This window comes from Bos javanicus, chromosome 12, assembly GCF_032452875.1.
Source record: "Bos javanicus breed banteng chromosome 12, ARS-OSU_banteng_1.0, whole genome shotgun sequence".
Classification (NCBI taxonomy): Eukaryota; Metazoa; Chordata; class Mammalia; order Artiodactyla; family Bovidae; genus Bos; species Bos javanicus.
In genome coordinates this window covers 21,159,907-21,184,422 of record NC_083879.1, presented here as the reverse complement: position 1 = coordinate 21,184,422, position 24,516 = coordinate 21,159,907, and the positions used below count along the sequence as shown (strand labels likewise).

The following is a 24,516-nucleotide window of genomic DNA, read 5'->3' as shown; positions in this document are numbered from 1 at the left end:
TCTGGCATAGCCAATAAAGCAGAAATAGATGTTTTTCTGGAACTCTCTTGCCTTTTTGATGATCCAGCGGATGTTGGCAATTTGATTTCTGGTTCCTCTGCCTTTTCCCCTCTGTGGTAAGATGGAAATATAGTGGTTGAAATGGTATCTATGAGAAGCCTGGAACAAATAATCACATTTACAGCTATAACTAAAACCGTAACTCTGCACCCTCAGGAAGGTTCCTCCCTGGTATTCAAGGTCAGGCAGGTCCCAGCTGGGAAGGCTATAACTTGATCTTGTCATAGTAGGCTACTTTCCAGCTACCAGGTGAGATAATGTCAGGAAGATACTATTTTTGAAAGAATATTTGATAAGGACATACTCTTATTTCTCACTCATCCATAAACATCAGCTTCAGTTCAGTCGCTCAGTCGTGTCCGACTCTGCGACCCCATGAATCGCAGCACACGAGGCCTCCCTGTCCATCACCATCTCCCGGAGTTCACTCAGACTCACGTCCATCGAGTCAGTGATGCCATCCAGCCATCTCATCCTCTGTCGTCCCCTTCTCCTCCTGCCCCCAATCCCTCCCAGCATCAGAGTCTTTTCCAATGAGTCAACTCTTTGCATGAGGTGGCCAAACATCAGCTTAGAGGAAACTAAAAAACAAGTCATCAGTCACCCCAAATTCTCTACAGATAGCAGGGTTTAAAATAGACCTTCCAGACTTTCCTGATGGTCCAGTGGTTAAGAGTCTGCCTGCCAATGCAGGGGACATAGGATTCCATGCCTGGTCTGGGAAGATCCCACATGCCATGGAGCAACTAAGCCCATGCACCACAAGAGCCGACCGTCAAGAGCCGGGGAACTGCAGCTACTGAGCCCCCACACCACAAGTACTGAAGTCCACGCACCTAACTGGACTCCGTAACAAGAGAAGCCGTCGCAGTGAGAAGCCTGTGCACTGCAACTAGAAAATAGACCCCCTCACTGCAACTAGAGAAAGCCCGTGAGCCTCAACGAAGAGCCTGTGCATCGCAACAAAGACCCAACACAGCCAAAATAAAAATAAATAAATTCTAAAAAGATAAAATGGAACTTTCTCAGGGACCTCTTGTGACCATGTGCCCATTATACCTACTTCTGTTAAAACTCACCATGCACCGTGGTACTCATTTTAGGTCTGGCTCCCCAACCCAACTGTACATACCATGAAGACAGGAATCATCTCCCATATTAAACACTCTATCCTGGGGCTTCCCTGGTGGTCCAGTGGTTAAGACTCCATGTTCTCAATGTAGGAGACATGGGTTTAAACCTTGGTCAGGGAACTAAGATCCCACATGCCACAGAGCATGGCCAAAACAAAATAAAAATAAACAAACATCTTATTCTTAGCACACTGCACAGTGCACAGTGTGTGGCATGGAAAAAACATTTAAAAATCATTGAATGCACTGTCCAAAGAAATTAAACAAGATAATTCTTTCTGCTTTTCATCTTTACTTGCCCTCACTTTTCCCATACTGTTTTCATCTCAAAACCTCAGAGGCACCAATAGGGACCTACTGGACTGCGTGGCTCAGTATTTTCTCTTTAACAATCACAGAGATGCAGGAGAAAGTGAAAAGACAGGAACTGGGAGGGATACACTCAGGGTGAGGCTGAGTCAGACACTTGCAGCGGCAAGCAGCAGGAACACATGGACTTCAGTGCAAACAGGCATATGGCAGTAAGACAGAGGGACCTCTTGAACTCAAGGCAGAATCAGAGTCAAGCCTGGGAGTTCAGAGCATGAAGAAAACCTGAAGGCATCACTTGCTCAGGCTTCTCTCCCTCTGGAGCCAAGTGATTCACACTTCCTTCATGCACACAAATGCCACAAAGCTGTTGGATTTCTGTGTTCCCAGCTCACGGGACCAGCCTATGTGGAGACTAGCATTTCCCACTCCAAACTCTAAATTCCTGGGAAAACTGGACTGGCTCAGGGGCAAACAGCCTTAACCAGGCAAATCTAGTTTCTCCTAGATCCCTCCTGGAGAGGAAGCAAGTCATAGCCTATCAGGCTCCTCTGTCCATGGGATTGTCCAGGCAAGAAAACTGGAGTGAGTTGTCATTCCCTTCTCCGGGGGATCTTCCTGAACCAGGGATTGAACCCGAGTCTCCTGCACTGGCAGGCGGATACTTTACCACTGCGCCTCTAAGGAAGCCCAGGGAAGCGGGAGCGTCTCAGAAAAGACAGGGTATGAGGATGTCTCCAAAGCAGTGGTTGGCTTTTTGATTACAATGCATCTGCTCCTCATCTTTCTCTCACCTGCCACTCTCTGAAGTTCATGCAGTCGTATCACACTCTGCCTTTCAGGCTCACTCTTTGCCCTCAAACTTGGCCCTCAGTATTCTTTCTTGCTCATCTAATGTCTTCTGCTCCCTTCCCTGCAATCAACTCCAAATGCTTCTCAATGCTAAAAAATGTTACTATCCTACTCAGAATGTGACAAACACCATATTAAAAGGGCTTTTTTTTCTTTTCAGTGTTTGATATTTCAGGTTCTGTGACTTTATTTTTTTCCAACTTTATTAAGGTATAATTTTCAAATAAAATTATAAGGTATTTGAAGCTTACAAAGTGATGAGTTGATATATGTTGTGAAAGGATTCCTGCCATCAAATTAACGCATTTTTTAAAAATTTATTTTATTTTTAAACTTTACAATATTGTATTAGTTTTGCCAAATATTGAAATGAATCCGCCACAGGTATACCTGTGTTCCCCATCCTGAACCCTCCTCCCTCCTCCCTCCCCATACCCTCCCTCTGGGTCATCCCAGTGCACCAGCCCCAAGCATCCAGTATCGTGCATCGAACCTGGACTGGCGACTCGTTTCATACATGATATTATACATGTTTCAATGCCATTCTCCCAAATCTCCCCACCCTCTCCCTCTCCCACAGAGTCCATAAGACTGATCTATACATCAGTGTCTCTTTTGCTGTCTCGTACACAGGGTTATTGTTACCATCTTTCTAAATTCCATATATATGCGAAATTAATGCATTTTTAATTCACTTCACATATTTCTTTCTTTCTTTTTTTTTGGTAAGGACATTTAAGTTGTACTCTCTCATCAAATTTCAATCTTACAATACATATTATCAACTGTAGGTCACCATGTTATACGCTAGATCCCCAGATTCCACACATCCTATAACTGAACTTACATTTGCCACCTCTCTGCCCCTAGCAACCACTTTTCTACTCTCTGTTTCTATGAGTTCAACTTTTTTTAAAGGTATTTTAATGGACAAAGTAAGCAAATAAATCATATATTGCACATACAAGATATTATCTCTGTTTTCTTCTGGATTTGGAATACTACTTTTCTTGTACGACTATAAACACACAATATGGTCATATCTGTCTTGTTCAGTTCAGTTCAGTTGCTCAGTGGTGTCCAACTCTTTGCGACCCCATGAATCACAGCATGCCAGGCCTCCCTGTCCATCACCAACTCCCAGAGTTCACCCAGACTCACGTCCATCAAGTCAGTGATGCCATCCAGCCATCTCATCCTCTGCCATCACCTTCTCCTCCTGCCCCCAATCCCTCCCAGCATCAGAGTCTTTTCCAATGAGTCAACTCTTCGCATGAGGTGGCCAAAGTATTGGAGTTTCAGCTTTAGCATCATTCCTTCCAAAGAAATCCCAGGGATGATCTCCTTTAGAATGGACTGGTTGGATCTCCTTGCAGTCCAAGGGACTCTCAAGAGTCTTCTCCAACACCACAGTTCAAAAGCATCAATTCTTCAGCGCTCAGCCTTCTTCACAGTCCAACTCTCACATCCATACATGACCACTGGAAAAACCATAGCCTTGACTAGACGAACCTTTGTTGGCAAAGTAACGTCTCTGCTTTTGAATATGCTATCTAGGTTGGTCATAACTTTCCTTCCAAGGAGTAAACGTCTTTTAATTTCATGGCTGCAGTCATACTCTGCAGTGATTTTGGAGCCCAAAAAATAAAGTCTGACACTGTTTCCACTGTTTCCCAATCTATTTCCTTGTGGTGTCCATATTATAGCCTTTAGTAAACTGTAGTTTTCCACTTAGTGAGTGAATTAAAGTCACTTAGTCGTGTCTGACTCTTTGCGACCCCATGGACTATAGCCTACCATGCTCCTCCGTCCATGGGATTTTCCGGGCAAGAGTACAAGAGCGGGTTGCCATTTCCTTCTCTAGGGAATCTTCCCAACCCAGGGATCAAACCCAGGTCTCCTGCATTGCAAACAGACGCTTTACCATCTGAGCCACCAGGGAAGCCCCTTTGTAACCAATACCACATACCCCTTATTTAAGGACAATATTGAGTAACCTCTTAACAAAACAACTTCCAGTAGAAAGGATTGCCAAAAAAAAAAAAAAGTGGAAATTCAATAAATGAATACATTCTAAATGACATGAAAATGTAGCCTATTTCCTTATGCAATAAGATTCTGCTTCTCTTAAGGTAAAGAAAAGATCTTGCTCAGAGATCAGTTCCTATGTTATCTGAATGCATATGATCCCTAATATAGAAGCCAATTTCCAATCAACTGTGAAGAACACAGCCTTCTGTTCTTTTCACCCTCCACGATAGATGGGATCATCCAACAATGAAAGATTATGAAAATTATCCTGACCATTCACCCGCCATTCACCTGCATCTTCTGGCATCCAGCTTGATGGCCTGTGTATAGTCAGTGCACAGTAAATATTTGACCAACTAGAATGTGTACTTATATCTATGTATTTACAAATCAACACTGTACAGGCATGAGCCTTCACATGTGTTCATATAAACATACGTAAATAGATCAGCATGTTGGTTGTTCAGTCACTAAGTTGTGTCCAACTCTTTGTGACCCCATGGACTGCAACACGCCAGGCTCTCCTGTCCTTCACTATCTCCTGAGGTTGTTCAAACTCAGTCAGTGACCATTGAGTCAATGATGCTATTTAACCATCTCATCCACTGTCACCCCCTTCTTCTCCTGCCCTCAATCTTTCCCAGCATCAGGGTCTTTTCCAGTGAGTTGGCTCTTTGCATCAGATGGCCAAAGTATTCTTCAGCTTCAGCATCAGTCCTTCCAATGAATATTCAGGGTTGATTTCCTTTGGGATTGATTGGTTTGATCTCCTTGCTGTCCAAGGGACTCTCAAGAGTCTTCTCCAGCATCACAATTAGAAAGCATCAATTCTGTGGTGTCCAGCCTTCTTTATGGTCCAACTCTCAACCTGCACATGACTACTGGAAAAACCATTTCCTGCATGTTGGAGAAAATGCCAAAACGCAACCTCAAAATATAAAAGGCATTCAAATCACCTCAGGATCTTTTAAAATGCAGATTCTCATTCAGTAGGTCTCAGGTGGAGCCCAGTATTTGTATTTCTAGTAAGTTCTCAGGTGACCTTGATGCTGCTGGTCCACAGACCACAAGTTGATAGCAAAGTAATCCCTTCTTTACTCCCTTTCGTAGACGGTCACAGGCAAAATAATTAGAGGGTCATTCTCAAAGATCACGTTTGGTCACTTAGGAAAATGTATGATAACACTCTCAGGGAAACTCATCTTTGTTAGCAGATTCAAGTCTGCAGTAAGTACTTCTTTACTGAGCGCCTATATCGGGTGCAAGAGCTATAGCAGCTTTCTTTAGTCACTCATGGATACAGCTTACTAAAGCACAAACATGCAACCGAGGCTTCTCTGTATCCTCCGTGATATTTGAGTAAAGAGAACATTAAAGAGTGACATCAGATGTTTATGGATGTGTGTATTGGAGAGTGGGGGTGGTTGGTAAGCAACTGTTTAGGATCCCGCATCTTCATGAGGTTCCTGTCAACACCCATCTCAATGAGATTCCTTAAGTGCCATCCCCAAGCCCTCATCACTCTGCCCACATTGGCCTCTCCTGTCTTCATAGTCACATGGAAATTACATGACTCTGGGGTCAACTTCAATTTGCTGGACTACAGAATTTCCCCAGCTCATCCTGCTGGAGATTATGTCAAGTGTGATGCAAAAGGCCGTAGGTAAAACTGGTTATACCACTTAAAAATAAGGGGGAAAAAATCAATCATAGAATTCCTTTCCTTTTCCATTTACCTAAGGCCCCATCACTGCCAAGACTTAAGAAGAAAGTTCACCTTGGGTCTTTGCTGTGCACTGGCGTCTGCTGGAGGCACAACCAGTAAGGTGAGAATCTAACCATAGTAAGTTCCCTACATACGAAACCTTCAAGTTGCGAGTTTTCAAAGATGCAAACGTGCCCCCCCATGCCAGCGGTCGTACTATACTCTTATACTTTTCAAGGCATTGTACTGTAAGATTAAATGTTTATTTTTTGTGTTTGTTTGCTTTTTATGTATTATTTGTGTGAAAAGTATTATAAACCTATTACAGTAGAGTACTATGTAGCCGATTGTGTTCGTTGGGTACCTAGGCTAACTTTGCTGGACTTAAGAGAACGTGCTCTCAGGATGGAACTCATTTGCATGTAGGGGACTTACTATACTGAATTATAAGTTTATTTTTTGATAACGTAGAGTGGGATACTTGGTTCAACTACACGGTTATCATCTATTCACTACAATTCTAAAGAAATGCAAACCTCAAAGATAAATCTGAAATCACAGAAATCTATTACATCCTTAATAACGTATTTGTTCATAAACACGCAAAATTGTTGCTTAAGTTATTACAGTCTTCTTTTGCCAGAGGCGTAAGCTTTAGCACATCTATAGTGCAGCATGAATTTTTCTGGCTTGTATGTCGTGGCATGTACTACTCAAACGGGGATACTGGTATCAAGGAAAGAGGTGCACATTGCAGGAAGCCAGAGGGTACAGAGACCCAGACGACAAGCCCAGGGCATTTTTCTAGTATGACAATTTCAATTAAGGTTTGCAGGAAGGGGAGTAAGAGAAATGTTTCGTAATATGACTGACAATGAATGCAAATAATTACACTAAAATAAATATGGAATAAGATACCCAAACTTCATTAATTTTGATAAAACCATAGCCTATAAAGAAATTTCCTATCTGGGGAGGGGATTGTGGGGCGCGGGCAGCAGCTCTCTCCCCGCAGGGGAACTTCTGCCAGTTCGAAAATCTAAGAATTAGTCATCTTTTTTAAAAAGTATATTTGAAAGATTCACTATTTATCAGTGCAAGGACATATTTCTCATAGGAGCTTTTGGGGAAATGAGACAGACTTCTAATTAGAACATTTCAATCCACAGCAAATCCTTTTGAGAGCTGAATGTTCAACGCTGAATGTCCTGAATTTAAATAAATAATAGAACAATAATGTAAGAACAAGTTTACTTCACAAATGTAATCACTGGACAAAATTTTGAATTGTCTAAGGAACTACTTTACAAAAAAGTTAAACAAAAAGTTGGAAATGAGAGGGAGACAACTGTAATCAGGGAGCCAAGGTATTGAAGTCCTTCCATTAATCTTACTCAGAAACCGTGTATATACAGTCAGTTTCAAAACAATTTTCTCATTTTACACAGAGAGCTAAAATGATATAATACGGTCCTTTCCATTATAATGATAATCCCAACCCTCGTGCCTCTCTACTCAAGAGAACACAAAGCAGGCAATCTGGGAAGGAAGGGGAGTTGGGGTCCACATCTGATTCTTAAAGACAGAGATCCAGATACTTACAAGGCATCACATGGTATATGCTTGGCCAGTACTGTCCACTGTCTCTCTTTAACCACACACGTACAGTCCTGCAACAAAAGAAATGGGTGTGTTAAATCACACTATTTTTGGTCATGGGAAAGTTGACAGAAGGTCTTAAATATACATACAGTGGACCCTCAACAATACAGATTTGAACTATACAGGCCTACTTATAAGTGGATTGTTTTCCACCAAAAATGCACTACAGTACTACACAAGCCATGAATGGTTGACTCTGCAGATGTGGAACCACAGATACAGAAAGCCAACTATACAGTCGTGTGCAGATTTTATTTTTTTAACATAATTTGATCTATTTATCTATGGCTGTGCTGGGTCTTTGTTGCTGCGCGGGCTTTTCTCCAGTTGCAGCGCGTGGGGGCCACTCTTCATTGCAGTGTGCGGGCTTCTCACTGTGGTGGCTGCGCAGGCTTTTCTCCAGTTGCAGCGCGTGGGGGCCACTCTTCATTGCAGTGTGCGGGCTTCTCACTGTGGTGGCTGCGCAGGCTTTTCTCCAGTTGCAGCGCGTGGGGGCCACTCTTCATTGCAGTGTGCGGGCTTCTCACTGTGGTGGCTGCGCAGGCTTTTCTCCAGTTGCAGCGCGTGGGGGCCACTCTTCATTGCAGTGTGCGGGCTTCTCACTGTGGTGGCTGCGCAGGCTTTTCTCCAGTTGCAGCGCGTGGGGGCCACTCTTCATTGCAGTGTGCGGGCTTCTCACTGTGGTGGCTGCGCAGGCTTTTCTCCAGTTGCAGCGCGTGGGGACCACTCTTCATTGCAGTGTGCGGGCTTCTCACTGTGGTGGCTTCTCTTGTTGTGGAGCATGGGCTCTAGGGCACGTTGGCTTCAGAAGTTGTGGTTCCCGGGCTCTACGGCACACGCAATAGTTAGGGTGCACAGGGCTTAGCTGCTCCAAGGCATGTGGGATCGTCCCAAATCAGGGATCGAACCTGTGTCTCCTGCACTGGCAGGTGGATTCTTTACTGAGACACCAGGGAAGCCTTATATGCAGATTCTAACCTGCACGGAGAATCAATGCCTCCAACTGTTCAAGGGGCAACTCCGTGTGTGTACATGACATAGTCATATTGCTATAATTAAATAATATATATCACATATAAATACGTATAACATGTTTGTTTATAACATATCTCTATACAACACATGAATATATAGATCCTAACTATATATATACATATACACACGCACATTATATATATGTGCACATACACACCACTTACGCTTTTCTAAAGATACTATATTCCTTAAATTTAAGGCTGCATATATTTAGAATTACATGACTGTTTTATAATTAAATATTTAAGGATAATTAAATTTTATCCTCATATGTATTTATATACCCACATGTGACAGTGTTCGAAAATTATTCTTGTAGTTGTTTTGCTCTGGGAGTATATGGCCTTTGCCCTAGTCTGCTGGAAGCATTCACCTCCCTGGGCAGTAACTGGGATTTACTAGGGAAGAACACAGGAAGAGATAATGAAGCAATATCCAACATCTGACACACAAAGAAGGCTTACTGGTAAATTCAGTCTTACAAGCTAGGCCATTGTCTCAAAGAGGGTTTTTCCAAGCAATGATAAAACTCTTGAGACTCAGATTACTAAGCTAGAGGACTGACTGTGGAACCCACCAGGGAACAGGGTAATCCTGCAACAAGGTGGGGGATGAGGGTCCACACCAGATGGACACGTGGTAGACGTCCAGGACAGAGGACGAGATGGTTGGATGGCATCATCAACTCAATGGACATGAGTCTGAGCAAACTCCAAGAGATTGTGAAGGACTGGGAAGCCTGGCATGCTGCAATCTATAGGGTCACAGAGAGCTGGACACGACTGAGTGACTGAACAACAAGACATCCCGAGAGCTCGGAGAGGAGGAGTCAAAGAGAAAATGATGCTGTCAGGGGATACTGTTAGGTTCTTATCAACCAGAAAGGCCCTACCACAGGTTACACCAGCACCCACCCACAAGGCCAACACAACAAGGAGGTAAAGGGACCCTGCCCCAGAGACCAGAGGGAGTAGCCAACGTCAAACCAAGGGAAATGAACAGTGCCCCATGGCTGCCAGGAGATCCTATACCCCACAACTCTCACCCCATACCCTCACACCATCCCAGGGTAAAAAGCGGACACTGAGCATTTTTATCTCAGAGAGAACTGGACAATATCTAAATAGACTGTTTAAGTCACTACCTTAGACTAAGTTTTAAACTGTATTGGATTTCTTCCCCAGTTAATCAGTGGGTCGCCCAGTAGGAGGAAAGGACTAAGTACAGACACAACGAGGACGTGCCCTTTCTCTGTGTGGCCACGAGAGTCGATGTAGTGATGTATCAGGACACCACTACATACACTTGTAGAATTCCATCTTTTCGGTCAACCAGCCAATTTGTGAGATGGACAGGTGTAATGGAAAATAATTCCTAAGAAATAATTCAATAAATACATTATTTATACACCTAATCAGCCTTCACTTAAATTCTTTTCATAATATACACCAATACATTTTAATATGGAGACTATTATCTCCATGAGTGCCATCATGGAAAATGATAGAACAGGAAGTTCCAAGAATCAGTCCCTGTACCAAATCAATTATGGAGCTGGGAAGAACTGTCAGAATCACTGTTTCAGAATTCCAAAGTCTAGTTAGACACTTGCCGCATCCATGGGAATGCCGGATGAAGAAGCAGGTTTGTGGCAGTAAATGTCACATCTTACTTGCAGCTACCATCATGCATGTCCCATTCACATAGCAGGTAGCTGTGGGGACTGTGGCTCGTGTTCACAGAGTGGCTTGCAGGTACCAGGGTGCTGGAACCCTGCCCTTCAAATCTGGGGGATGTGTGTTTTGATTTGCCGAGTGGTTCACTGAGGGAGTAGAGAAGAAACTGGCCTTTCTCTCAGTTCTCTAGGTCTGAAGGGCTTTCCAGGGCAGTGTTTGCCAAAAGAATTTAAAGGGAAGAAAGACCTTTTTCTCCTTAATGAAATCACTGGTTGACCTCAGAAGAACAGAAACTTCAATGATCACATACAACAAGAAATACAGTCTTTGCAGAAAGAGCTTGGAAAAGTCATTAAACAGACAACTGCACCATTCAACAAGTAACAACAGCAATCTCTATAAAGGAGGGGGATTGTGACTTTCAGTTACCACATTATAATATTTAAAAACATTCCGTTTCTAGACATGTGTTTGCCAAGGCAGAGGGGAAGTGAGGGAGGGGTGGACTGGGAGTTTGGGGTTAGTAGATGCAAACCATTATGTATAGAAAGTGGTTATGTGGGTTATGAGCTCATGGCCATCAAGCAGGTAACATCTTCCATTTGGTGGGAGTTTTCACATCTATTAAAAAAAAAAACTCGGTATGTATGTATCAGATACTATTATCGAAGTATTTCAGAGAGGAACTAAAGCAGAGGATACAGGGCAGGGTTCTGTCCTGGGAAGGCCCCATAGAGTCCTGCTCAATCACAATTTCATTCCCTCATTAGAAAATAAGTATGAGGGAGTTCCCTGGCTGTCCGGGGGTTATGTTGCAGAGAAGAAACAACTGGATGGCCAATTGGAACCAAAGAACCAGTTGGAACTGTTCCTTTCACTTGCTTTTCATTGCTGTTGTTATTATAGGCAACAGCCTGCCTCAGAGGACCCTGCCCCTCTGCCTAAGTGTTTAACTAAAGTGCCTTTGATCAGCTCACAGGGAGATAATCTGACCCTGTCCACCTGTGAAAAGAAGAGATTAACACACCCCTTAGAAAGGCTGGCCATTCTCAGAGATGTTTTGAAAAACCAATGGCCCTTTTTACTCTACTTCCTTACTGACTCTCCCTCTCCATTCTGCCTCTTGACGTTGGTTCCTCACCACTTTTCTCTTGGTTCTATAAAAGAATCTGGCATCCAGATCCCCAACAGGCTGGTTATCCTGAGACATTTCCTGGTTGTTCAGTCACTCAGTCGTGGCTGACTCTGTGACCCCATGGACTGCAGCACACCAGGCTTCCCTGTCCTTCTCTATCTCCCAGAGTTTGCTCAAACTCATGTCCATTGAATCGGTGATGCCATCCAACCATCTCATTCTCTGTCGTCCCCTTCTCTTGCTCTCAACCTATCCCAGCATCGGGGTCTTTTCCAATGAGTCAGCTCTTTGCATCAGGTGGCCAAAGTATTGGAGCTTCAGCTTCAGCATCAGTCCTTCCAGTGAATCAGTTTAGTTCAGTTACTCAGTCATGTGCGTCGAGACTCTTTGCGACCTCTAGCTTTGACCTTTGACCTTTGTTGGCAAAGTAATGTCTCTGCTTTTTAATATGCTGTCTAGTTTGGTCATAGCTTTTCTTCCAAGGAGTAAGCGTCTTTTAATTTCATGGCTGCAGTCACCATGTGCATTGATTTTGGAGCCCCCCAAAATAAAGCCTCTCACTGTTGCCCCATCTATTTGCCATGAAGTGATGGGACCAGATACTATGATCTTAGTTTTCTGAATGTTGAGTTTTAAGTCAACTTTTTCACTCTCCTCTTTCACTTTCATCAAGAGGCTCTTTAGTTGCTCTTCTAGTTAATATTCAGGACTAATTTCCTTTAGGATTGACTGGTTTGATCTTGCTGCCCAAGGGAATCTCAAGAGGTGGGTATGATTATTAATGAAACAGGAAGGAAGGGGGTAGGTCATAACCCTGAACAGAATGACATACCCTGAGGACATGACAGAAACTGACTAGATTTGGGGAAGAGTTGACTTCCACTAGACCTAGGTCTTCAGTATAGCATGCTCATTGTAACACATCAGCCCGCTGAATAACACACCCATAAGCATCATGACAGTTTCGAGCCCAATCATCAAAAACCAAAAAGCAGTGGCCCCTTCCTAGAAATCTTCACCCCTTCTCCAAAAATAGTTGAAATAACCCTCCCGTTCATTAGTCGATGAAATCACTCAGCCCATAAAAGCTAACCAGACCACATTTTGAGGCTGCTCTTGCCTTCTGAGATGGCCCACACTCTGTCCGTAGAGTGTGTTTCTCTCTACATAAATCCACTTCTTACCTATCACTTCGTCTCCCACTGAATTCTTTCTGCAATGAGACATCAAGGACCTGAGCTTCATTATCTCCTTACACCAGGTGAGTGATCTCAGTTGGAAGACTGAGGTTCAAGTCTCAACCTGAGAAAAACGCTCTCACTAATGTCATGGGCTACACAGAGCCCCAGGGTGAACCAGGCATCCACCTTCAGACACCACTAGGCTGTGCAGAGCTGCTCCCTAACAAAGGGCGGGCGGCGAGGGAGAGGAAGGCAGGAAAACAAGGCGAGTTTCACTTCAGTACACTGAGTTTAAAGTTACTACAGATCATCTGAGTTTCGATTACACATGGAGCAGCTTCTTACATGTGAGTTACAGATAAAGGCACTGAGAAATGGGAATGGTGGTGGTGCTAGGTGCTAAGTCACTTCAGTTGCGTCTGACTCTTTGAGACCCAATGAGCTGTAGTCCTCCAGGTTCCTCTGCCTGTGGGATTCTCCAGCCAAGAATACTGGAGTAGGTTGCCATTTCCTCCTCCAGGGGATCTTCCCAACTCAGGGATCAAACCCATGTCTCTTACGCCTCCTTCACTGGCAGGCAGGTTCTTTACCGATAGTGCCACCTGGGAAGCCTGAGAAATGGAATCAGTTCAGTTCAGTTGCTCAGTCGTGTCAAGAACTCTTTGCAACCCCATGGACTACAGCGTGCCAGACCTCCCTGTCCATCACCAACTCCCAGAGTTTACTCAAACTTAGGTACATTGAGTCGGTGATGCCATCCAACCAGCTCATCTTGTCATCCCCTTCTCTCACCATCAGTCTTTCCCAGAATCAGGGTCTTTTCAAATGAGTCAGTTCTTCATATCAGGTGGCCAAAGTACTGGAGCTTCAGCTTCAGTATCAGTCCTTGCAATGAATATTCAAGACTGATTTCCTTTAGGATGGACTGGTTGGAGCTTCTTGTAGTCCAAGGGACTCTCAAGAGTCTTCTCCAACACCACAGTTCAAAAGCATCAATTCTTCGGCGCTCAGCTTTCTTTATAGTCCAACTCTCACATCCATACATGACTACTGGAAAAACCATAGGTTTGATTAGACGGACCTTTGTTGGCAAAGTAATGTTTCTGCTTTTTAATATGCTGTCTAGGTTGGTCATAACTTTTCTTTCAAGGAGCAAGTGGTCTTTTTATTTCATAGCTGCAATCACCATCTGCAGTGATTTTGGAGCCCAGAAAAATAAAGTCAGCCACTGTTTCCATTGTTGCCCCATCTATTTCCCATGAAGTGGTGGGACCGGATGCCATGATCTTAGTTTTCTGAATGTTGAGCTTTAAGCCAACTTTTTCACTCTCCTCTTTCACTTTCATCAAGAGGCTCTTTAGTTCCTCTGCACTTTCTGCCATAAGGGTGGTGTCATCTGCATATTTGAGGTTACTGATATTTCTCCCGGCAATCTTGATTCCAGCTTGTGCTTCATCCAGGCTGGCATTTCTCATGATGTACTCTGCATAGAAGTTAAACAGGCAGGGTGACAATATACAGCCTTGACGTACTCCTTTCCCTATTTGGAACCAGTCTGTTGTTCCATGTCCAGTTCTAACTGTTGCTGTCTGACCTGCATACAGATTTCTCAAGAGGCAGGTCAGGTGGTCTGGTATTCCCATCTCTTGAAGAATTTTCCACAGTTTGTTGGGATCCACACAGTCAAAGGCTTTGGCACAGTCACTAACTTCCTGCTAAATCAGTAAACAAGGATGCCACAGCCATTAGCAACTGCTGCCACTGCTGATGGTGAGCTGGTGAGCCCTGAGGGAACTCAGGAAGGAAAAAATACCTGCCATCTATCAGGCATCAGACTGTAGCCATGCCCCACGGTGAGCCCTGAGGAAGCTCAGGATGTGAAGACCCAGGATACTGACTCCCGATAGCCAAGATCAAAGGAACGATTTCAGTGAGCCCAGACTCTTGCATGTTCCCATACGTAGAAAAGTGCTAACTTTGTTAACCTGGGATATCTGGTTTTCTTTCATTAACAATCATCATCTGATGTTCAGACTATCTGCCTTTATTGTAAAATTTCTATATAAGCTGGTTGCTCCCCTGCCTCCTTGGAGCTGTTCTCTTAGGGTTACTTGAGATGCTGTCTCCTGGCGTGAAGTCCTAAAAATACCACCAAATAAAACATAACTCTCAACTTTTAGGTTGTGAATATTGAAGTCCACAGCAGCAGCTACACTATGAGCACAAAGGTCGTTACACTCTTCTAGTGTTAGCTGAACCAATGGTCTTTCAGAAGCACAAATTATTTTTAAAATATATAAACACACACATTTTTGTTTTTAAAGTAACAGTGTTCCTAAAAATCCTGGTTAAAAAAGGTACACATCAAATCAACACAATTAGCACAGACTTGGTTAAAGGTTTTTTAAAATAGCTGTACAAGTCAAAAAGGTAGCAGGATAATATTAGCTTTAATTTGAATAACAGTAACAAACATTTCTACAGAAATAACAGCCCCTCAAACACTTTGCATATACATTTAAGCCCTATGAAACAGAAACCATCCTTCAGAGACAAAAGTATAAGCCCAACACAGCTTAAGTGATTTATCCGTAACTAGTGAGCGGATGCAGTTATTTTAAATTCTGTGTTGTCTTCACTAAATATTAACATGTTCGCTTCCTTACATGAACATGTATCTGATAACTGATAAATTTTACAATCTAAAAATAAAATGCTATAAAAACACCTGTTCTCTTATATTCAGAGTTGTAACAGCAGTTTAAAAAGGAAAAAAAGACACTGCATCCCAGAGGTCAAAAGCACAATTTGGAAGGCTCAAAATTTCTTCGATAAATGTAAATTCCACTATAAAAAGCCTGTAAGTCAAGTGTTCATTTTTTCGCAAATTATATTTTGAAAGCAACACAAAAAACTTTTTTCTTTGAAAAAAAAAAAATCTTTAAGAAATAACAGCTGTTGATTAAGAGTCAGAGTTAAACCAGTAGAGGTCAGTGTCCTGGAGAAGAAAAAATGCATGACCTGCTGAAATGCAGAGAAACTGCATTCGTCGCCCACGCAAAGTCCTGGGGTGAAGCAGAAAACCAACACAGCACGGCCCGGGCCACTTTGCCACGTCCTGTTTTCTTCTCCCCTGGCCTCTTCTCCCCCAAGTTCTCAGCGGTAGGCAGAAACACATCAGGGAGAAGCAGTGCTCATCTCAACACTAGCAAGATGAGGCCCCCCCAGTGGGGCTCAGTCAGTTGAACAGCTGGGCTATTTTGAAAATACCTTGGACATAGCTGACCACATTTCAACAAGTAAAAATTACTTTAAAATATGGTCCTGAAATACTATTCCTCAGACCTAAAAAAAAAATTTAAGGTTAAAATAGATGTTAGATAAATTGTGCATTTATCAAAAACTCCCCTATGATCAGAGCTGGTTGGCTCCATGACTGAGCTCTAAATACAGTCAGAAGAAACTACATTTTATCTTACTTAGCATCTGCCCCAGGGCCAAGCCCCATGTGAGGTCCCCAACTGGTGCTCATCATTTGTGACATACAAGAAAGACCGGTCAAAAATTCCTCCCTCTGGTCACCTGTCCTAGTCAGGAAGTCTCTATTTATACCTGCACAGAACTCAGGCAGAAGGGCAGCAACTGAGTTGGGCTGACACCGAAAAATCTGTACACCGTGCTGAGATGATGGGAAGGGACTAGAAATCCTTCCCTTCTCAGTGCCAGCATCCACTGATACTCCAAAGAAATAAGAAAGGGAATGGTATTCCCAGGCTGCCTCCCATTCCCCCCACTCCAAGTTATTCCAAAGAACGGAATCCAGCGCCTGTCTGAGCTACAACCTCAGCCAGGACAGATGTGTACTCCTCACAGCCAGCCCTCAGCTCAGCAGCCATTATGATCACACAGAGGGGTACAATCAAGTGTGTGTGTGGGGCGGGGGGGTTGCTTCCTTTATGAGATTTTCACAGGTTTCTGTTTGACTTTCTTGTTTTGACCAGTGCTAATACTCAGATGCTGCCAGTGGAGTTGAGTTGGACACGGTTGCTGAACTGTGTATCTGCCCACGTGTCTCTGTGTGTGTGCATGTTTATACAGAGATATACAGCCAGGCACCACACCAGGTCCACCCTTCCACATCCTATCCAGGAATATACCCTCTGTTCTACATTCTAGCCATCTTTAAGTCCACTTATCCTGGTGGGGACAATGAACTGCTGGGATGGGAACAACTTGTGTTTTCTAAAACTATTAAAATCTTCAAAATTAGGAATTCTGCCCCACTGCCCCACGAGTGCACTTACACATTCAATCAATGACCTCTTTTTTTTTTTTTTTTAGTTTTGGTGATGCTGAGTCTTCATTGCCGTGAGTGGGCTTTCTCTAATTGTTGCAACTGGGGGCTTCGCTTGTTGCAAAGAACAGGCTCTAGCCGCGTGGGCTTAGTTGCTTCGCAGCATGTGGGATCTTCCTAGACCCGGGATGGAATCCGAGTCCCCTGCACTGGCAGGAGGAATTTTAACCACTGGACCACCAGGGAAGTCCAATCATTGACTTTTTGATCATTAATTCATTCAACAATCATTTTATTAAAAACCTGTACAGATGTGAGAGTTAGTCCAAAAACAAGGCTAAGTGCTAAAGAATTGATACTTTCAAACTATGGTGCTGGAGAAGACTCTTGAGAAGCCCATGGACAACAAGGAGATCAAACCAGTCAATCCTAAAGGAGATCAACCCTGAATAATTCACTGGAAGGACTGTTGCTGAAGCTGGTGCTTCAATACTTTAGCCATCTGATACGAAGGGCTGACTCATTGGAAAAGACCCTGATGCTGGGAAAGACTGAAGGCAAAAGGAGAAGGCAGTGGCAGAGGGTGAGACGGACATGAATTTGAGCAAACTCCAGGGGATGGTGGGGGACAGAGGAGTCTGGTGTGCTACAGTCCACGGGGTCGCAAAGAGTCAGACACGACTTAGCTACTGAACAACAACAACAAAAGGGACTAGTACATGAAATGCACAAAAACAAACAAATGCCAGCTGTGCACTAGATCCACGGCAGGGAGAAGCCCGCACTGGTCCAGGAGCATCCGGGAGCATCTTACTCCGGTGACAGAGCTGGGGCAGGAGGCGGTGGATGAAGCTTTCGAGAGCTCTGCCACCCTCAAGAGTCTGGATTTTACTTTGAGGATGCTGGGAAGCTGATGGAGGGTGAGCAGCCGGCCACAAACTCCGAATATTTTTGTTTGCTCAGGAGAAGCCTGGAGAAGCCTGGTTACCCTAAAGTAACCACACTGGAGGATGTGGTCAGAACAACAAGCAAAATAGGAGGAGGTCTTGGACTAGAGAGGAGATCAGAAACACTGGGTGGGGAAGATCCCCTGGAGAAGGGCATGGCAACTCACTCCAGTGTTCTTGCCTGGGAAATCCCATGGACAGAGGAGCCTGGCGGCGGGGGGGCGGGGGCTGTAGTTCATGGGGTTGCACAGACACGGACTGAGCACACACAGCATGCCGGGAAATGCTGTAGAAGCACCTGGCCCCGGGGGCTGTCTGGAGGTGGGGGGCTGTGTGAATGGTGCTGCCATTCTTCAATAGGTGATTCCTGAGGAGGGCAATGCTGACTTCATCTTGAACTTGCTGAGCCTGCAGACTGAATTAGTGAACTACCTACCTGCCTGCCTGAGCTGAAAATTAAGATCTGGGAGTCACCATACACAAGCAGTAGGTAAGTCATTAGTGAAGAAAAAGAGCTAAAGACAAAGCCATGAATAACACCAAAAGTTAAGCGATGCAGAACCAAAAAAGATCCGTGAAGACCTCAGCGAGGGCTGCCACGGAGGTAGGAGAAAAGCCCCTTACTTCTCAGAACCTGCACGTGTCCTAATTTTTTGGTCCAGAAAATAAGGTCACTATAAACATACCTAAGACTGAACCAAATTCACAGTGCCCACAATAAAAAACCATCTATATAGGTCACTTTTCTGTAGGAAGAGGGAAGATTGGAGGTGGTGACAACCAGGAGACCACAGGTTGCTAAGCTACTGGGTAAAATAAGACGGGGTGTCTACCCATGTCGAAATCCAGGCTTTTAAGAATGTGCCCTAGAATGATGCAACCTTCATTAGTTACCATAGCGATGAGCTTCATTTCCCAGGGGGACAATTGTTATTTTTGCCACCACTTGGGGTGGAGGTGCAGGGGTGGGGAGTGAATCCTACTGTGTTTTGAAGACCCTGAATTTTCAGGGATTACTTTTCTACTAGATCACACATTACAACCTCCTTACTAACAAAGGCAATCCCTATCAATCTGCAAACTAAGAGAACTTTGAGCAGGGGGATGTGAGTCAATGTCTTTTGGTAGTTTTCACAGTGACTTGCTTCAAGGGGGAAAAAAATTGCCTCTAATGCAGAGAGAATGTCGTGGAGATTCTTGGAAAACAGAGCTGAAAGATTTTTTTTTCCCCCTATGGTTATTCGTAGTAAGAACCGACTATGAGATTCTCATTATATGCATTCAGATCACATGGAGTAAAGAAACTAAATCAAATCTTCTACAAAACACTGTGTATTTCTGTATAGAGGGTTTTTCCCAGGATAGACAGAGGCTGCTGTGTGGACTGAATGAAGGCGGCCGGGGGGTTTCAGAGACAGGGGCTCAAGCTGGGAGCTCTCCAGATTCTAGACCACAGGGCCAGGCAGCTCAGTTCCAAGTATTAACCAGCTCACTACATCGGACCTAAACAACTCTGCTGAACCACAGGCACTTGGACTTCTTTTCCCATGGCTGTAGGAACCTAGCAATCAGCAGCTGGAGAAGAGATGTGGCTGTTTTATAGTTCAACACCTTGAGCTTTGAAAGGTACTCCTGCTTTAAAAACAAAAACAGTCATTCCAATCATTTACAGCCTAGTGTTTCATCAAGGGGCGCTAACCACAGCCAATCCCCCCAGGGCATTTTAACCAGCTGGATAATTTCTCTTCAACCAAAGGTCGCCAAAGCCTTTACATTTAGAGTTTTAAAAGTCACAACCAAATGGCAATATCTTCATTGGTTTCTGTATGAGTGTGTGTGCTAGTCGTGTCCGAATCTTTGCCACCCCTTGAACTGTAGCCCACCAGGCTCCTCTGTCCATGGGATTTTTCAGGCAAGAATACTGGAGTGGGTTGCCATTTCCTTCTCCAGGGGATCTTCCCCACCCAGGGATCGAACCCGTATCTCCTGGATCTCCTGTCATTGTTTTTTAAAAATCTATAAAATGAAATCTCCAAACGAGATTAAACAAACCCAGATGTCAGAGGAGAGATTACAAACACACATGAAATACAGGTAATTGATATCTTTATCAATCAGTAGTAAGAGCCTTGAGAGAAACAAGCCCCTGAGTCCTTTTATTACTGGTAAACTATTCTGTATCTGCAAATAGTTTACCTGCAGTGGAGACTTGTTTTGCATATTTTGTTTTCTTAGTAATTTAACTCAGTGGCTAATGTTTAAGCACAGCCTTCCTGCCCTGGCACAGTTGTGGGTTTTACCATTCTCAAAACTCCTTCCCCATAACAACTGTTACCTGGCTATCTGCTCTCCCATGTGAGCATAATTCCCCTACAAGCCTTTGGGACTCCTGGGCAAAATTAAGCTCCAGGATCACACCGTATCTCGCCAATGTAAGGACAGTTACATTAGCCATCAATGCTGGTGTGCAAGTCCTTTGCCCACTGGACAAGTAATTTCTTAAAGACTTCAAAATGTTTATCTTTAAATATTTTTATCTTTGATTTTCTTAATACCTACAGTACTTTAATTTTGAATACATACAGTACTTAGCATAAGAGAGATGCTTGGAAAAGGTCATAAAGATACATTAAAGAAAAAGAGAAAAGAGAAAAAAATGAACACATTCCCAGTGCGATGGTGAAGAACAGCCCACAGGGAAGCACCAGGAATGCCCCAGAGCTCTGAGGCTGGGCAGTTTCTGGATATTAGTTAGCATCAGAGACCCCATCTGCTCCTAAGTCACAGCCCCTCACAGGACAGAGACTCATGAGCACAAGCCTTGAGCAGTTGGTTTGAGCAAGTCAACAATATGACAGTGTTCATCAATATCACTCATCAGGAGGCATGTGATGGAATCACTAGAGGAACAATATAGAATTAAATATTGTTCTTGACTGTGTACGCAGTGGGAAGGCCTGTCATCCCACTCACCACTCTTCCTACAGCCAAACGCTCAATAGGGAGTTAATGACTGAAAGAGCAATGACTCACACAGGATCCCCCTGGCTGCCGCTCTTCTGAATCTGTAGAAAGATAAACTACTCCCTTTCAAGGCAGCCACAGGTAGCAAAATGGCCAAAAATTTTACACCTGAAAGACACAGTAGAGGGACTTCCCTGGGTCCAGAGGCTAAGACTCCGAGTCCCAGTGCAGGGGCCCTGGGTTCGATCCCACAAGCTGCAACTGAAGATCCTGCATGCCACAGTGAAGACAGAGACTCCCCATGCAGCCCAATAAATAAAAATAATTTTAAAAATTTCACAAACAAACAAAACACATCAGAGCTAGGGGAGGGGAGGGTGGGGAGTTACTGCTCAACAGGTATGGAATTTCCATTTGGGAAATGGAGAGTAATGATGACCGCGCGACATGTGAACACACCCAATGCCCCTCAAGTGTATACTTATGTGCTAAATAGACAAATGGTTGTCTATTAATATTTCCACAATAAACAAAACAATTTTTTTAAGCTTTAAAAAGAGAAACAGAGCAGAAAGACTCTCTCTCAGAAACTGTAGTCTTCATAGAGCGGCTGGGGTCACAGCAATTAGATCAGCTGTGGACAGACTGGCTTTACTTAGAACAGGTCTGCAGAGGGCGTCTTGGCCAAGAATGTATAAAAAGAACACTTGCTCACTCCGGCAGGGTAGGGCAGAAGGGTACCCTTCCAGGATTCAACTTAAACTCAGGGTTTGGAAGAATTAGTCTTGATAACCTATGAAAAAAGTAACAAAGGAGAGTTTCTGAACCAGGAGTAAGTAGGTAAAGTTAGATAATGACAGGGGAGTGTTTTTCAAAAGACTGCTTTGGCAGTGAGCAGCCTGGATTAGACAGGAGGAAAATTAAAGGCTGGAAGACCAGTGAGAGCCTGCTATGGGGATCTACATGTTAGAATACAGTGGTGTCAGGGGAATAAGGGCAATAAAGAGGAAGAATCAAATCCTAGATACGTGACTAAGAAGGAATCAACAAGGGAAGGAGAAAGAGTCAAAGGTGACGACAACATTTCCAGCCCGGAGAGGCGTGCTGATGATGAAGGCAGATTGCGACAGATGCTGCTAGCCACTATTTTACTCTTTTATTTTTGGCTGTACCACAGCGGCTTGTGCAATCTTAGCTCTCCAACCAGGAACCCAGGCCCCAAAACTCTAATAAGGGAGTTTTAAAGTACAGTTTTTAACCTTAAAAGTTCCTTTTGAATCCTGGAGATCTTAAGTTATTTCCTTTCCTGGCTGAACTGATCAGATCATGACGGTGACTGTAACTCAGCTATTCTACTATTTTCCTGATACCCTACAACTTTAGACCAAAAAGAAAAAGAAAAAAAAAAAAAATTCCATACTGTTTTACAGAAAAACCAGAATGAGCTTTCTGACCATCCCTATACATTTTTCGATACAATTTTCTTATAATTCAATGGTGACTGGAAATTATCCTTGAATAAGATGGACACAAGTTGAGCAGAACATGGCTTTGGGAAGTAATTTCCACTAATGAATTAAATAGAGTACAGCAGAACCCATAAAGTCCATCCATTTTGTCTGCCTTTCTCTAATTTTCTTTATCCTTTACAAAACACCCTAAGATGAATGAAGCAAAAACATAACCATTCCCAATGACTGTGTGAAGGTGCTAGGAATCTACAGGAATTAAAGAATTGATGAAAGTTATAGAGGAAGATGGTGGGAAAAATCACATCAAAACTCTGTTGTCCTGGGGCTCCCCTGACCATCTTGTGCTTCCAACACAGGGGAAATAGGTTTGATCCCTAGTTGGGGAACTAAGATCCCACGTGAGGCATGGAGTGATCAAAAATATATACATTAAATTTTAAAAATACTTAAACTCAGTGTGTGAGTCTTGTTTGGATACTGCTTTGAATAAATCAACCATTAAAAAATATATATATTCAATTAGGGAAATTTGAACATATTAAATAATATTAAGAAATTATTAATTCAACTCAGTATGATAATCGTGTTGTGGAATGTGAAACAACTTATCATTTATGACATTAACAGGTGAAACAAGACATTAATCCAGAATTCGTTTAAAGTGAATTCCAGCATCCCTACCCAACAAAGGACGGAATGTGGAGATATATAACACAAGACTGGCAAAAGATTGATCATTCAACTAGACTCCAATAACATTTTTAAGAATAAATAACACTTTTAAGAATATATAAAATGCTTGAGTTACCAAAAAAAAAAAGACTGAATACTGAAGCTGGGTGATGGGTACATTGTCATTTTCATGTGTTGTATATGTTTGAAACTGTCCACAATAAATTATTAACAATCTTGAGGCCTTGACTCATAACAACAACTGTATATAACTGTACGTAACAGAGAGGCATGACCTCCTCTAGGAATACAGAGAGCTTATGACTAGAGAAACAGTAGTGCATATTAATTCAAGCAGTACTGAACGTCGTCCACTTGGCAATCTGTGTTGGTTTAATATCACTTGTAGGTATCAATAAATCACGTGCAAATGAAACACTTTTTATTTCTAGAGAATAGATAACAATTCGTGGATCTCTAAAATGAATGAACAACTTTGAAAAGTTATGCCTGAATAGGTATAAACGGTTGGGATAAATTATTTAAACGTATACGCCAAGAAGACATTGGTACAATATCTCAGAATAATCCTTCTAGAAAAATTTTTCAGAGTTCTCATGTTAAATATTCTCAATATATAAATCACAGTAGCGTATGTCAGTGATAAAGGAGACAGTAATAGCATATGGACTGCTTTGAAGTTAGTAGAGTGGGTAAAATGTCTATTTTCTGCAGTGCTTAAGTGTATTTCATTAGGTGATTAAATTCTCCTCACTACTGGAAAACACTAAATGGCACAAATGAATTCAGATTCCACATTAAATAATCTACATTATTTCAAACATCCATCTGCTATCCATTATGACAAAGAAACAAGTAGTCAGTTTCTGGATGGAATCATAAAAGCCCTTACAATCCAGGCTATTTTATAAAGTAACTAAGGCTACTCATACTTCTCACAAATTTTAAATGCATCTGACATGCTTTGTAGTAGTACAAAGGAGGGATAAAACAGGAAAATCAAAAAGACAATGATAATACATCTTTACTCTGTCAGGTCAAATAAACATACAACAGTAGCTACTGCCCTCTACAATTCTGCTTGATGTAAAGTGATGATTTAGCATGGATGGTTAAAAATTCTCATGCTCTCTTGAAAAACCAAAGTATACAGATATCCTCTCTTCCTATAATCAACCTTTCTTCCTGTGGGCTTTTGAGATACATAATGTATACTCATGAATGTTAATAAATCCCATAAATCAAAATCACATTAACTTTCCTTTCATATTAAACCCTCCCCATAAGCTTCTGCAGAATTTCCTTGATGTATCAAAGTACATGGTGTAAAAGGTGTAGATGAACCTAAAACAGCAAAATTTCTTTAT

General features: G+C 42.9%; 1 protein-coding gene across 4 annotated transcripts in view; it reads right to left on the bottom strand.

Moving 5' to 3' along the window:
• The window catches only part of WDFY2 (WD repeat and FYVE domain containing 2), a 192,597-nt gene that overhangs the window by 112,030 nt on the left and 56,051 nt on the right, over nucleotides 1–24,516 (bottom strand). For 2 of the 4 annotated variants that reach the window (XM_061434676.1, XM_061434675.1), the window contains one exon: nucleotides 7,693–7,760. In XM_061434676.1, coding sequence (XP_061290660.1) covers nucleotides 7,693–7,760 — 68 coding nt within the window. Of the gene's footprint in view, nucleotides 1–7,692; nucleotides 7,761–9,075; nucleotides 9,179–16,391; nucleotides 17,031–24,516 lie in introns of those variants that run through there. The other 2 variants (XM_061434677.1, XM_061434678.1) reach the window with 2 other exon arrangements.